Source organism: Phycodurus eques, chromosome 1, assembly GCF_024500275.1.
Source record: "Phycodurus eques isolate BA_2022a chromosome 1, UOR_Pequ_1.1, whole genome shotgun sequence".
NCBI classification, from domain to species: domain Eukaryota; kingdom Metazoa; phylum Chordata; class Actinopteri; order Syngnathiformes; family Syngnathidae; genus Phycodurus; species Phycodurus eques.
The window spans coordinates 13,085,750-13,101,835 of NC_084525.1; the positions used below are offsets into that span (position 1 = coordinate 13,085,750).

Here is a 16,086-nt window from a genome sequence, read left to right on the forward strand (position 1 = left end):
TCCTGTCTTTTAGCTGTCCATAGCACTGCGTGATGTGAATATACGGCCCAGGTAGGACATTAGTTAAATGAAGAGGGAGAATTAAACATCAGAGGAAGGGAGAGATGAGAGGATGCAACAGGAAACGTAACAAAGGAGAACAAAAATTATTAAAAGTAGATTATGGAGAAAGAATGGAGCATGGAAACCACAAGAGAAAAAAAAGAGGAGGAAACAAAGGAAACATTTGAGGAGCAAAGTGCAGTTGGATCAGAAGCATTTGGAAAATGGCAAAGGCTTTATGATTTTGCCTCGATACACCACCAGAGTGGATTTGAAATAAGACCATCAGCATGTGACTGAAGTTTAGACTACACTTTAATTCATGAGGCTTTGTAGAAATATAGCATTTACCTTTCAGGAATTGAATTGTATTTGGACATTTGAGATATTTGTAAATGTAATCGTACATTTTGATATTGACATGAAAGTTCTTCACAATGAATGAGTTTATCTGAAGTCGGAAGTCCATGGATACCAAATTCTGATTCAAACAAATGCTTCAATACTGACGAGACCACATTTCAGTGCCGGTTCAAAATGACCTCGAACAACTTCAAACAACTACGAGAGGAACTTGAGACCTTTTGAAGGAAATCAATTAAAATTTCTTCAACGGCCATGTCAGTGGCCTGTTCTCAACTTGGTGGAACATGCTTTCATGAACTGAAAGCCAAAGTGGAAGCAGTAAGACCTACAAAGCAGCACTATATGAAGGTGGAAGCAGTGAAGGCCTAGAAAAACATCTCCAGGGAGGCAATTCAGACCTTGGTGAAAATAAATTTCATTCAAGTATTTACAAATTGTGGGTATATTTATAATCATTTGAAATTGGCTAGTGACCAGTCCAGGTGTAGCCTGGCTGTCACCCAAAGTTAGCTGGGATTGGCTCCAGAACACCTGCGACCTTAGTGAGGATAAGAGGTATAGAAGATCGCTGGACCAATATTCATAATTATGCCAAATGTCCGAATACATTTGAGAAACTGAAAATTACCATAAAATTAGTGTAATTCCTGAATGGTAAATGCCATATTTTTGGGAGAATCGCTTACATTAAAGCTGAAAGTCTACACCTGAAACATAACTGTTTTCTTTCAAATCAAATGTGGTGGTGTCTAAAGGTAAAAATCATAAAACCTCTAACTGTCTAAATACTTCTTGACCTAACTGTAAATGATTACAATAAAAAGGACATTAAAGAAAAAAGATGTAAAGCAAAAAAAAACAAAAAACGATTAAGGATGCCAGTGAAGGGAAACAACACAAGTAGAGGAGAGGAAAATGAGCAGAAAGGGGTCCAGATGTATGCGCTATCATGGCGTCACCATAGCAACGGAAAAACCTCTGCACATCATCGGCCCTCCACCTCTCCCCCTGTCTCCCTGTTGCTCCATCTCCTGGCATAACCCAGGCCTGGGACTGTGTGAGCTTGGTTGCCATGGAAACTGAACAGCTCACAGCAGTCCTCGGAGGGGAAGACGTGGAGCCTTACCTCTCCACTTTCACGTCCCAGTCAGTCACATGATGAGCTCTGGCACTGCAGCTGGAGCCATCAAACTAGACTAGAGGGAGGGGGCTAGTAGTGTTACATCATTGCACCCAATTTTTTTTTTTTTTTTTTTTGCACTCCCAAACGCATTACTTATCTGAAAGGTGTAGCACAGTGAGTGTTTAGTTTTAATGAAATTGCACACCTCCATGCCAATTTGAACTAACATGCTTGCACAAGAGCTGCTCAACAAACCTGCGAAGTCCGCATGTGAAACATTTATACACACACACACAGACGCGCTGGGATTGAGTGCGGGTGTAGAGATAAGGAGCTGCGGCAATTGAGTGTGGGGGGACGGGTGGGTGGGATTGGGGAAGGTTGGATTTTGGTGCTAATAGGAGGGTGTTGGGACTTGATGTGATGGGCGGCTGCAGCACTGCACACTACACAGCATCCCTCTATATTCGTATCTAGCATCTTGCACATTTTTGGAGTTTGAAAGATTTAGATTGACTTGCAGCATTCCATGATGCAAAATTAACCAAAGTACTGAAACAATGGGGACACTGATGATTGTATGATCTCACAAGGGAAGATGTTGGTCACTGTTATGAAATGCCAATAAAACGTTTCTCTTTGTGCTTGCCACTTGTAGAAACGGCCACGAGAAGAAAATCCCAAAATGATTTATACGTTCAATGAGAGGATTAGCTCAGGCATGGCGTTAGCCGTCCTCACGTGAGTCTGCAACTTCAAGTATGTGAATGGCAGGAATGCCATTTGGCCATTCTACTAACAAAAAGCCAAAAAGTCGCACAAAAAGCCAAAAAGGTGTAGCTTTTAGAATGCCAATCGCGTGTGAACAGAGCCGATACCGTTTCATCAATTCTGTCTGGCCTTTATTGCTCAAGCATGTGTGGCATGGCAAACCACGGCAAAGGGATGAAAAGTCTTCCTGCCAACAGCCTGCCGTGCAATGCAGATAATAGTGAACTGCAATTTATGAAAGAAAGGTCACCCTGTTCACCCAGAGCATCCATTGTCCAGTTGATGGTTGCGAGTAGCCAGCCCCAAATTTGAGCCCATCTACAGGATACATGGAGAAGCTGCCTGGAGACCATGTTTAGATGTAACATTGACCTTGAATCAACACTTAGAGGGGCCGTCATGCACTGTGGTCCCTGCATGACCAACCCCCCCCCCAACACATTCACACGTTTTGGTTATGTCATGTAATGGTTTGTTTAATTAAGATCATGCCATACCCCAATGTTTTGTTCCCTGCAAAATCAATCTGGCATTTTGGAGGGGGATGTGAATGGTTCCCAAGCATCATCGAATGATGTGATGCATGGATGCCAACTGGCAGATTTGCAGACTCCTCTAATCATTCAATTCCTCAAGTCCCTCCTCAGCCTTGGAGGAGTCTTACCTTGTCTTGCTTGAACCCGCGCAGTGGAAAGAAGCATGCGAAGAGGAACTTGCCCCAGCTGATGATGGCAGCTAGGCACCAGTTGAGGCGAGCCATGCCTGCGTATGTTCCTTCTTGTCTACGAGCCCCTTATTTCCGGCTCGGCTCCAGGGTAGGATCCTGTAACCCCCACAAAAAAGAACAATGTCAAGGTAAAAAAAAAAGACCCCACACAAACAATATTCTCCGAGTCCAAGTCCTATAGCCAAAAACTTTGTATGGTTTTCGATTTTCGCAAATTTGGACTACCTGTCTGCTTGCGTGTCTGCAAATTTCAATTTGCATAGGGGTGGAGGGGGGATAACAGGGGTCTGTGTCAAGCAACTAGTTCTCCCAAAATGGACAAGAGCCCTTGGGTGATGGTTTAGCACAACCCAAAGCCAAACAACTATCTTCCTGTTTGTCCATCTGGCACTGGTCCCCTCTGCCTCCCAAGCCACTCTAGGTCAGTCTAAGTGTCATGAGCATCGGCGGCTGCATAATGCGAACAGTCCGCCGCTAATCGACTGCACCGTTACACACATACATAGGCATGTCACACACTCACTGTCTTCTCTTTCACACACACAGCGCTTGCCTTTAGCAAAACAAAACAAAACAAAATACTGAGGAAAAAAATGCTGTCCTGGCACATACATCCACAGGGTGAAGATCCCCCCTCTCATCGTACTGCTCCCCTCTAGGCTCAGGATTCCCGGTGCTTTGCGCTCCCACAGTTACACGTTGCTGCTGCTGCTGCTCTCTCTCGCTCTCTCTAACACACACACACACAGACACACACATGCAATGATGCTGCAGCACTTACTCGGCCAGCAAGGGGAGGGAGTGGATGGGTGCAAAAAAGTATGTGTGCTGGTGGGAGGGGGGAGGAATTGGTAACTGAAGGATTGGTTGAAAAGGGGAAACAGAATGATGGGAATTGTCGAGACAGAAACAACAAACCAAGTGTATACTGTACATTGGTTGTATTTGAGAGTGGAGCCGAAGGGATCATGTGCATAAAGGTGATGTACGTCAAGTAGTGATGGAATGAAAAGAAAGAGTGAATGGATGAGTCAATATGGATGGATGGGAGATATCAGGAGAGGAGAGGAATAACAAAACAAAGATGCAGGAAGGGAGAGAGGGCTTGGGGAGCAGAGAGTACCAATGAGAACACACACACATACACACACTAGTATGCGCAATGTGCACACACAAATAGACCCCGATTGCAGCGAGATGATTGTGGTGTGTGAGCAGTATAGAGCTGAATGGAATGAAGGAGCAAGAAGAGCGATACTAAATCTTGTCTTGTCTTGGTTGATTATTCCCCCCCACACACACGCACGCACACACACACACACACACACACACACACACACACACACACACACAGAGGACTGCAGGTGGTGTACAGGCTCGTTCACTGGTGCTGCAGTCTCTCTACGCTTCAGTAGGAGCCCATTTTCACTGCAGAACGCTTTTCTCTCCCCCCTTTCCCAGCCCGACCGAGTGCACCACCGCCGGCGCCACCACCACACCAACGCAATCACAACACATCAAAGCAGTGAGCAAGGTAGATACAAAAGTGCATGGAGGACCACATCTAGCCTGCAGGGAGGTGATAAATGCGTTAGGCACTGGGGGCAAAATGGTAGCCCATATGGAAACAATGTGGCAATAAAAATATGTTTTTGCAACGGGAAGTGGGTTTAAGATAACGTACATTCTGCTATTCAACAGATATCAAATACACAATACTAATAAAAGTACATATTGAAAGCTCCAAATGAAGTACTTTTTCCCAGTGCACATAATATATCAATTGCGGCTTAATTTAAGACCTCTTAATTCTTCATCTCCATCATCTGGACTATTCCAGGGTTCATCCTAGAAGTGGAATACATGCAAATTATGATGGCAGTGGAATGACAGTATTGTTGTTCTGAGCTCAGTTGCCTTTTGTTTTAATTTTTTGGAAACTGTGTGGAAATGGCCCATTTCAATTCCAGCATGAGCATAATTAAAGCATTTTAGAGGCAATTGAAGTGTTCATTCCATGTTTTTTCATAGTAGAAAATTTAACAAAGATGACGGCTGCTTGTCATGTTGCTACTGTGAGTGCAATGCCAAGATGCCACATTTTGACCTTGTGGTGAGTTATCATCATTGAATCAAAGGGTGATAAAGGTGATGAATACTTAAGTAGCCTATTTGATCGACCATCAATTTATAAGTAACAAAGAAGAAAATGGCCCCACATAGTACTGCTGGACATTTTCAGAGGCAAAATCACAAGGTATTCTCTGCTCACTTGGCAATGAGCTGATCATTCTAATTAAGCGTAAGCAACTCGCATAATCACTGCTGACTTCAATTGACCGGCCTGTCACACTGCCCATCCAAGAGAATAGAAAGCCTGTGCAAAAACTGAAGGCTGCCAAAAATACAAAAATAATAAATCAAACAAAACATAAGGTTTTAGTGCAGATTCAACCCCTTGATTATACTTCAAATCTTCATGAGATTACTGAATAAGGTTTGACTTCGATGTGATGCAGAATGTTCTTCCATCCACCCATCCATTTTCTACCACTTATCCGAGGTCGGGTCGCGGGGGCAGTAGCTTTAGCAGGGACGCCCACACTTCCTTCTCCCCAGCCACTTCATCCAGCTCTTCCTGGGGGATCCCGAGGCGTTCCCAGGCCAGCCGAAAGACGTAGTCTCTCCAGCGTGTCCTGGGTCATCCCCGGGGTCTCCTGCCGGTGGGACGTGCTCGGAACACCTCACCATAGAGGTGTCCGGGATGGCATCCGAATCAGATGCCCCAGCCACCTCAACTGGCTCCTCTCAATGTTGAGGAGCAGCGGCTCTACTCTGAGCTCCTCCCGGATGACCGAGCTTCTCACCCTATCTCTAAGGGAGAGCCCGGACACTCTGCGGAGGAAACTCATTACGGCCGCCTGTATCAGGTATCTTGTTCTTTCGGTCAAGACCCATAGCTCGTGACCATATGTGAGGGTAGGAATGTAGATCGACTGGTAAATTGAGAGCTCCGCCTTTCGGCTTAGCTCCTTCTTTACCACAACAGACCGATACAAAGTCTGCATCACTGCAGACGCTGCACTGTGAACAAGACCCCAAGATACTTGAACACCTCCACTTGGGGCAGGATCTCATCCCCGACCTGGAGAGGGCAGACCACCCTTTTCCGACTGAGGACCATGGTCTCAGATTTGGAGGTGTTGATTCTCATCCCAGCCGCTTCACACTCAGCTGTGAACCGCTCCAGTGAGAGCTGGAGATCACGGCTTGATGAAGCCAACAGAAACACATCATCTACAAAAAGCAAAGATGCAATACTGAGGCCACCAAACCGGGCCACCTCTACGCCTTGGCTACACCTAGGAATTCTGTTCATAAAAGTTATGAACAGAATCGGTGACAAAGGGCGGCCTTGGCGGAGTCCAACTCTCACCGGAAACAAGTCTGACTTACTGCCGGCAATGCGGACCAAACTCTGATACCGGTCGTACAGGGACCAAACAGCCCGTATGAGGTGGTTCGGAACCCCATACTCTCGAAGCACCCCCCCCCCCCCCCCAGGACTCCCCAAGGGACACGGTCGAACGCCTTCTCCAAGTCCACAAAACACATGTAGACTGGTTGGGCGAACTCCCATGCACCCTCGAGGACACTGCCGAGGGTGTCGAGCCGGTGCACTGTTCCACGGCCAGGACAAAAACCACAATGCTCCCCCTGAATCTGAGATTCGACTTCCCGACGGACCCTCCTCTCGAGCACCCCTCAATAGACCTTACCAGGGAGGCTGAGGAGAGTGATCCTCCTGTAGTTGGAACACGCCCTCCGCTCCCCCTTCTTAAAAGGGGGGCCCACCACCCCAGACTGCCAATCCAGAGTCCCCGATGTCCACGCAATGTTGCAGAGGTGTGCCAACCAGGACAGCCCCACAACATCCAGAGTCTTTAGGAACTCCAGACGAATCTCATCCACCCCCGGGGCCTTGCCACCGAGGAGCTTTTTAACCACCTCGGTGTCCTCAACCCCAGAGATAGGAGAGCCCGCCTCAGAGACCCCAGACTCTGCTTCCTCATGGGAAGGCGCATCGGTGGCATTGAGGAGGTCTTCGAAGTATTCTCCCCACCGACTCACAATGTCCCGAGTCGAGGTCAGCAGTGCCCCATCCCCACTATACACAGTGTTGATGGTGCACTGCTTCCCCCTCCTGAGACGCCGGATCGTGGGCCAGAATTTCCTTGTAGCCGTCCAGAGGTCTTTTTCAATGGCCTCACCGAACACCTCCCATGCCCGTGTTTTTGCTTCAGCGACCACCAAAGCTGCATTCCGCTTGGTCAGCCGGTACCCATCAGCTGCCTCAGGAGTCCCACACGCCAAAAAGGCCCAATAGGACTCACTCTTCAGTTTGACGGCATCCCTCACCATTGGTGTCCACCAATGGGTTTGGGGATTGCTGCCACGACAGGCACTGACCACCTTCTGGCCACAGCTCCGGTCGGCCGCCTCAGCAATGGAGTCACGGAACATGGTCCACTCAAACTTGATGTCCCCTGCCTCCCCCGGAACATGAGCAAAGTTCTGTGGGAGGTGGGATTCTTCTAACAGGGGATCCCGCCAGACGTTCCCAGCAGACTCTCACAATATGTTTGGGCCTGCCAGGTCGGACGGGCATCTTCCCCCACCAACTCACCACCAGATGATGATCAGTTGACAGCTCCGCCCCTCTCTTCACCCGAGTGTCCAAGACATGCGGCCGCAAGTCCGATGACACGACCACAAAGTCGATCATCGGACTGCGACCTAGGGTGTCCTGGTGCCAAGTGCACGTGTGGACACACTTATGCTTAAACATGGTGTTCGTTATGGACAATCCGTGATGAGCACAGAAGTCCAATAACAGAAAACCGCTTGGGTTCTGATCGGGGGGGCCATTCCCAATCACGCCCATCCAGGTCTCACCGTCATTGACCACCTGAAGGCGGAGGGAGGCTACCCTCTCGTCCACCGGGGTGAACCCCAATGTACAGACGCCAAGCCGGTGGGCAATAAGTATACCCACACCTGATCGGCGACTCTCACCGTGGGCAACTCCAGAGTGGAAGAGAGTCCAACCCCTCTCAAGAGGACTGGTACAAGAGCCCAAGCTGTGTGTGGAGGCGAGCCCAACTATATCTAGTCGGAACCTCTCGACCTCGCACACCAGCTCGGGCTCCTTCCCTGCCAGAGAGGTGACATTCCACGTCCCTAGAGCCAGCTTCTGTAGCAAAGGATCGGATCGCCAAGGTCCCTGCCTTCGGCCACTGCCCAGCTCACACTGCACCCCACCCCTATGGCCCCTCCCACAGGTGGTGAGCCATGTTACCCTTTCGGGTTGTGTCCGGCCGGGCCCCATGGGTGCAGGCCCAGCCACCATGTGCTCGCCTTCGAGTCCCTCCTCCAGCCGGGGCTCCAGAGGGGGGCCCCGGTGACCCGTGCCCGGGCAAGGGAAAACGTCTTCCTGAATTTGTCATCTTCATTGGGGTTTTTGGAGCTGTGCTTTGTCTGGTCTCTCACCTAGGACCTGTTTTCCATGGGTGACCCTGCCAGGCGCATAAAGCCCCAGACAACAGACACAAGCCTGTGATGTTGTAAACCACACCTACTGCAAAATGTGATTGCATCTCTAAAAAAGTTTATTTCGAAATAAAATTAGGAAATACGAATAAAAACAATCTTAATAAATCAATAATTATATGGGGGGGGGGGGGGGGGGACAACAACAGGGCGGTACGGTGGAGACTGGTTAGAGCATCAGCCTCACAGTTCTGAGGACCGGGGTTCAATCCCCGGCCCCACCTGTGTGGAGTTTGCATGTTCTCCCCGTGCCTGCGTGGGTTTTCTCCGGGCACTCCGGTTTCCTCCCACATCCCCAAAACATGCATGGTAGGTTAATTGAAGTCTCTAAATTGCCCGTAAGTGTAAATTTGAGTGCAAATGGTTGTTTGTTTGTTTGTGCCCTGCGATTGGCTGGCAACCAGTTCAGGCTATACCCCGCCTCCTGCCCAATGATAGCTGGGATAGGCTCCAGCACGCCCGCGAGGAGAAGCGGCTCAGAAAATGGATGGAAAAACAACAGTGATCCTCTTCTCCTCTCACAATGGATTGGCCAAGGCTGTGAGTGACAGCCAGACCATTTGCTACCCACCCACACACCACTCTATTCCTGCGCCAGCATCCCATTCACATTCAGGGCACAGAGTGTGTACTGTATGGAGCAGACACCAGATTAGGTCCCATCACACACCTCATCATTCACTAATGTGCTGACTCATTCGTCTTCCACTTTTCTCTTGCTGATCCTCACATTCGCTCCTTTTTAAATTTCATCCCAACCTTTTCTCTTCTCTTGATGCCCTTCTCTCTCTGCATCCTCCCCCTCGGCTCCGACTGAGCCTGCACCCCTGCATCTGCAATAACTTCCCACAATGGTGACACATTTTTGCGTCAAAAATGTCCTTCTTCATCACGTATTCATTTGTCTAATCCAAGTGAAAGCACCACAAAGACAGAGGTGACCCCAGAGGCCTGCAATCAATGGTTTTGTCTATTCTCCCAATGTGCTTTGATCACTAACTCAGTGAAACTGAATCGCTGGATCTGAGTGATCCACATGTGTCTCAGGCTCAAGCTGACAATGTTGTTTCATACAAGCGATGTGTGGGTCAGAATGAGGGACCTTCTCGGAGTGGCCCATGGCTCATCTCTCCTAGGATAAACCTCCAGGTGACAGCTTTGTCTTTAGCGGGACCAAATTATGTGAGGGGACGGAGATGCACTTAAAGTGGAGGACCATGAGTGGTGACACATCCAGGGCTGGCTGCCAAGGTACACTCACTTATCCAGCCGGGCCTCCCCGCCTACCTCACTCCAGCGACCCAAGGGAGGACCATGCAACATTGTGGGAAATACCATGAATAAGTCCCCATTTTTTTCATATTTGTTGATGGAACTTTATATCTGACTTCTTAATGTTTTTTAGAGCCAACAACATTGGAGGAAAAATAACAATAACTTCCAAATTACTGTTGTAGCAATGATGGTAAGAACAGTTGTACTCATAAGTGTACTGTAAGTGTACTGTAATAAGCAGAGTCTACTTAACAAGTACTTAATAAGTTACTTAATAATAAGTTAAATGGATGGTTGACATTACTTGGAAATTTTAAGGTAACACATTATCTGAGTTTTCATAAGTAAACTCTACTTATGCAGGTTTACAGTTACAGCCTCATGGGGAGGAGTGCAAGGTCAATTTTGATCATGCACATACAGAAGCTTTGCAAATGGTTCCTTTCCCCGGCAAAGGGTAAAAGCACTTTCTTCAACTTTCAACCAATTTTTCCCATCCCTCCATTTTCAGTACCTTTTATCCTGTTTCCCTTCTCAAGCTTTCTTTTTTGCTCAAATGGGGTTTAGAGTTTTTCCTTGCCCGATTGGGGGGTTTAGATAAGGGGATGTTCTCAATCATTGCCAACTATGGGCCTGTGAAGCCCTTTGAGACTCTTTTGTGATTAAGGGCTATACAAATAAACTTGACTTCTGGTTAACAGGGACCTGGAACCTGACTTCAATGAGGGCAGGGGCAGAAAACCATTCACAGTCTCATTCACACCATCGCTAAGTGGAAATGGAACCTATGCTGGCTACACAGAAGTCAGCCAAATGAACCATGACATTATCAGTGATCATATTTTCAAAATTATGGATTTGTATTCCGACCTGATTTTAATGCTCCCAAAGGCCCCATGATCATAATTCACTATTTGTCCTTTTGTCACCTTTACTGTCTTGCTTCAATGAGCCTGACAAGAATGGCTGATCTTGGTTCAGCTGCAGAAAGCTGCATGTAATCAGCAATGTACCTGCTCCTGATAAGCTCCAACCGGCATCAGCCAGACAACAGCAACGTTATGCGCCTCAACAGTTATCGCCACAATCAGCTGCAGCGCTGGACCAAATTAAAATCGACCCCCAACTTAACTCCACACCTTTAAATCTTCCAGATGCCACAGCTTTTGCTGCCAATAGGAGGCCATGGCACTGGCTACCTACCTGTAAATAAATGCGATGTGAGCATAAACATGCAAGGACTAAATGACTGTCAAGGTCATTTTCAAGGTCACCAGACAGTTTGGGATGTGTGAAATGGAAATATGTCCTGAGAGGCCTTACACTCTAAGTCATTGTCCTCCTGGTCACAGCAGAAGGAGAATGTGTGAGCCTGAAAAGAGCCGGAGCCGAAAGGCACACTCTCTCCCCGCTCGTCCGAACATTGACTGCCAGCCCGCATCCCGCTGTTGACTTGGCTGTTCTCCAGGTGAGTTTGTGGCATGCTTTTAGCTCCGCTAATGTTGCTACCTATGTAGGTTAAAGACCCCCTTGTGGTCGACAAACACACCAGCGCCAGGGGAGACGTCTCAAGGTTAAAGCATGATCATGCAGGAAAGGTTGGCGCCAGCAATTGAGACAGAAACAAGAGAGCAATGCATTTCAGCTTTAATTGTTTCTGAGAGAACGGTGAGCGTTACACATCTATTAGCAAATTAATCACCTTGTTCTGTCTGTTGTGCTCAGAAGTCTGCAGAGCCCTCATTCCTTAAATGGGCCAAGGAATCAATCGGACGACCTTGCCTCTTCTAATTATACGCATTCATCAACAATCATAGCCTTGGACTATGATTCAAAGTAATGCTGCATTTTTAGGCACAAGTGACAGTGAGACTCCATCCAGTTGATGCGTAAAGCTCAGTAAGGACTGGTATCTGGGACTTGGCCAATCCGCTGCCCTTGAGATAAAGATGGGAGAGGAGAAGGAACCGAGGCAGCTGACTGCCAAACATAAAATAATGGAACACAGAATAATATTTTACTATATTTCATGGTTGTAGGTCTTTTGGAAATTAGGCTAACAGCTGAAAAATGGTTAGCGCTACCGCACAACAACATGATGGAAGGTCATGTTCATTATTCATTGCTTGGATCTGAAATCATAATAAAATGTTTTACCAAGCTGTCAATCAGCCAGCATATGGACAGGGTGTAGTTGTGTGCCTACATTCGAAACCACATACACACGCACTACAGTAATACAAAATCTAAACTGTAATGCTTCACTTGACCCCTTGAGTGTCTATTTTGTATGAGAAGTAGCAATTCAGTTACTATTATAATGTATTGCTAATGTACAGTCAAAATGACTGGAGTCACGAGAGGGTGAAAGTGTGCATGTGTCTCTCCTGAGGGAATTTTGGGACATGAACCATTTTAAAGGCCTCGTGTATGTAAACGGGCCAAACTTGAGGCATCTACGCACAACTGTCACAGGGAGAAAGAAACACATTGTGTGAAAAACAATGTACAGTACAGTACAGTATATAGCTTAACATGGAGAGGATAAAGAGGACTTCCTGTTTGTGTGGATATGCAGGAAAACTGGCACTGATGTTTTGCACGTGCGAATCTCCTCACTGTCTTTTCTTTGCTGCCATTGCTCTGTTGCCATGGGAGACACTTATGTAAGCCATGCCTAATCCTGTTAACTGTCAATGCGGGTGCCGAAGAGCAGGGGTGCATTGTCGCACTTCAAAAAATGTCCGTTCTTGGTGATTTAACAGAGGGAGTAATTGTCTTGAGGAGGGCGATAAGGTGATTTTAAGCTTCGATTGGGGGAAACCAGAACAATGGAGTCAAAGTGGCACCTCAATGGCTGACTCTGGAAGCGCCCACTATCAATGCAGAAACGTTTTTTTTTTTTTTTTTCCTGTTAATTTTAATTTGCAACATGCTAAGATAGCCTCAGCATAACCATACATTAAAGCACAAAACCTGAAGGTTGCCTAAAGATAAATGCTGTAAATGTGGCACATGCTACTTCAAGGCTGCAGTGAGAGTCAAGCCAGATTTTGGGACGATAAGGGCAGAGCCATGCATGAACAGCCGCGCAGTGTCCTCCCCCCATTCTCTCCACTGCCTCGTGCTCCATTAGCTTTATTACACTGTCTTGGCTGGTGGCAGTTATTGTGCGGGGTTTGATGTCAAGGTCAACATGAGATCCCACACAGAAATGTTTGTCTCTTCCAATATAAACAAGGCAATCATAGTTGTATTGCAGAACACCACGTTTTTGTTCAACTCATCATCACCGTGATGCACCTACTAATTGCAGCGCACAGGAACATAAACGCAGTGGTTGTAAAGGGAGCATCATCATCAGGTTCGCCTCCTGTGCCACCGTAAACTGGCACCAGAGGAAAAAGTAAGCATTTCATGGCCCTTAATAGTATAATAGCAGTGTTAGCCATCTGGCACCAAAGTGAGAAGTACAGTACAGTATGTCAAAACACAAGCTTAACACCCTATGCTGGCCATTTGTTTCCACCTTGCTACCTTTTCTTGAACTATTTGGGCTGTGTTTAATGCAAATGTAATAAAACTCCCCAAATGTATGTGTTTGGAGGGTGTCAGATTATTATTATTTTTTTACTCAATTCCACCTTCAGAACTTTAACTACATCAACATTATACTGATTTTGCCAAATTGCGCCCTTCTGCTCTAACTTTGCCACTTTTGGCCAAATGAAAGTAGGGCCCGACTAACAAATCGGTCGGCCGATTTAATTGGCTGATTTTAGCCTCTCACGAAGTAATAATATTCAGCCAGAGTTTTGCCGATCAAACACAGATAAAGTTTGAATTTCTCATGAAGCATTAAATGCTGTTAAGTGTCGAATTCACGCAGAATGATATCCTTGTACCGTTTGTCCACTACATGGAGCTCTGACTCCATTCAAGCCAATAAACATCTTTCCTGAGGAAGTTAACTGGTTGTCCCAGTTCTCGCATGGCCACGTGTGACCACCGCCAACATTTACAACAACGTTGGTGAATTATTTTGTTATGTTAGTGGTGCAGAAGTTCCTGGCACACGCGCGCACACGCACACAGACATGCACACATCCAAACAGACGGAGGCTCCCCGCCCTTCACTGATTGGTTTAGAGACCACGATGGTTTTCATATGTGCTTTCAAGATGTGGATTTATTTTTTTCTTCCTCAAATGACTGGGCACCTGTACGCACCCTCTTTTTTTGCCGCATCATTCAGAAATGAGGGCGCATACGCGACCAAATAGTCTAGCACCACAACGGAGTACTAAGCCATAGCTCTGCGTCCTAAAACACAGATTGACGGTACTTTATGCGTCCCTACTAATTTTTGTGAGTCTCAGACCTGGAACGCACAACAAACGAGATCCCGTTAGACTACATGTCTGTACGTGGAGTTACTGATTCACTGATCGTGTAGTGGTACACTCGCCTGACTTCGGTGCAGGCAGCGTGGGTTCAGTTCCAACTCCGTGTTCTTATGAATGTGAGTGCGAATGGTTGTCCGTGTCTATATGTGCCCTGCGACTGACTGGCAACCAGTTCAGGAAGTAGTCTGCCTTTCACCAGAAGTCAGCTGGGATAGGCTCCAGCACCCCGCGACACTGAACAGGATAAGCAGTATTGAGAATTGATTGATGGATGGAGGTCTATGTATCATATAGATTGCAATTTTGTGTTGTGATGATGAGTGGTATTATAAGACAATTCACATGCCAACGGTTTTAATGCTATAGCAGCCTCCATGCTTGTTTTCAGTTAAGGTCAAAGGGTATACAGGTACGCTACAGCGAAACTTGCCGTTGGTGTCTGCTTAACATCTGTTTCAGTGTAATACTTTGCTCCTCTGCCTGGGCTGCATGGCAAAATTTGGATTGGAGCTCATTAAAAGACAAACAGAACCAGCGGCAGTCAGCAGCCATTTTTCTGCCAGCTCAGCATGAAAGGCGGCGGTGCAGCAAAGCCAAGATGGAAGCTATAATGTGAAAGCGTGCAGCCGACACGCACGGTTAACAACATCACTTCACTCCTGCAGATGACACTGAGGCGGATGCATCACACTTTTGACTTCACTGTCAACACAATGCAAAAAAATGCGATATGTCTGGTGAAACATGTAATGAATGAGGTTTTCTATTAAGGTGATTGTAGACATTTTCTACAAAATGTCACACATAATTCTGGTTGGCAAAAACTCAAGCATTGTCATAGTAAACAAACCATTACATGTCATTTGACAAAGATAGACCGAGATGATGATTCAAGCCATCTTCCCTGCCTCATAGATTGAATGTGTGACGTGTCAGTCGAAAAGAAGATGTTACGTTAGGTAAATTGCTTCCAAGGAAGGAATGGTGGCTATAATTTATCTTACAACAGATATGAGGATTCAAAAATATACGTGGTGGAAATTTAGGAGCAGGCTAATTAATTTCCTTTTCTGTTGCTCGGATTAATGACATAGGCGTGCTCTTTTGACGGATAACACGCTGTTGTCTCCGAGTGAGGCTAGCCATTAGGTTTTGCTAATTTCCTTTAAAACAACCCAACCAAACATTTTCTACATTCCTGTGAAAAAATGTGTTTCAAAAACCTAATGATGGAAGTTTGGTTCCCATTCTGTCCCTTTTGAATTGGCTATTCCGCTACCAGGCAGTCTTGCAATTGTCTCCGTACAACTACGTATTTATGGCATCCATTCGATTTATCTTCTCCCGCCACAGGTTCTGCCGGATTTTTTTTTATTTGATTTTTTTTTTGTAGAAAATTGAAAAGAAAACAAACATTTTTGGTTAATAACTGGTACTGCAACCCCAAACACAACAAGTTTTAAAAAATCTTTTTCAATTTGGGTCAGCAGTAATCACTTGCATTCTGCCACCCTGAAAGACCCTGCAGGCACCTCTTATCTACAAACATTATGAAAAGGTTTATACTTTCATCATCAAAAGTGTAAGCAGGTATCCAGGCAGAAAATGCATTATGGTTCCATTCAGAGATAAAATGACAGTCTTCATTAGCTACTTAACTCATCTTTAGGAGTATTATGGAATTTGAAACATTTCAAGTGCAAACAGATTGACCAAATCCAACTTGTTGCCTCCTGGTGCAGCTGCAGTGTGGACGACAGTCACTC

General features: G+C 46.3%; 1 protein-coding gene across 6 annotated transcripts in view; it reads right to left on the reverse strand.

Annotated features, from left to right (window-relative positions):
- The window catches only part of tns1a (tensin 1a), a 91,349-nt gene that overhangs the window by 74,494 nt on the left and 769 nt on the right, over positions 1–16,086 (reverse strand). For 4 of the 6 annotated variants that reach the window (XM_061678153.1, XM_061678145.1, XM_061678135.1 and 1 more), the window contains exons 1-2: positions 3,642–3,736; positions 2,967–3,125 (exon numbers count right to left, since the gene is read on the reverse strand). In XM_061678153.1, the coding sequence (XP_061534137.1) occupies positions 2,967–3,062 (96 nt within the window). In that variant the 5' untranslated portion in view covers positions 3,063–3,125; positions 3,642–3,736. Of the gene's footprint in view, positions 1–2,966; positions 3,126–3,254; positions 3,321–3,641; positions 3,737–16,086 lie in introns of those variants that run through there. The other 2 variants (XM_061678116.1, XM_061678106.1) reach the window with 2 other exon arrangements.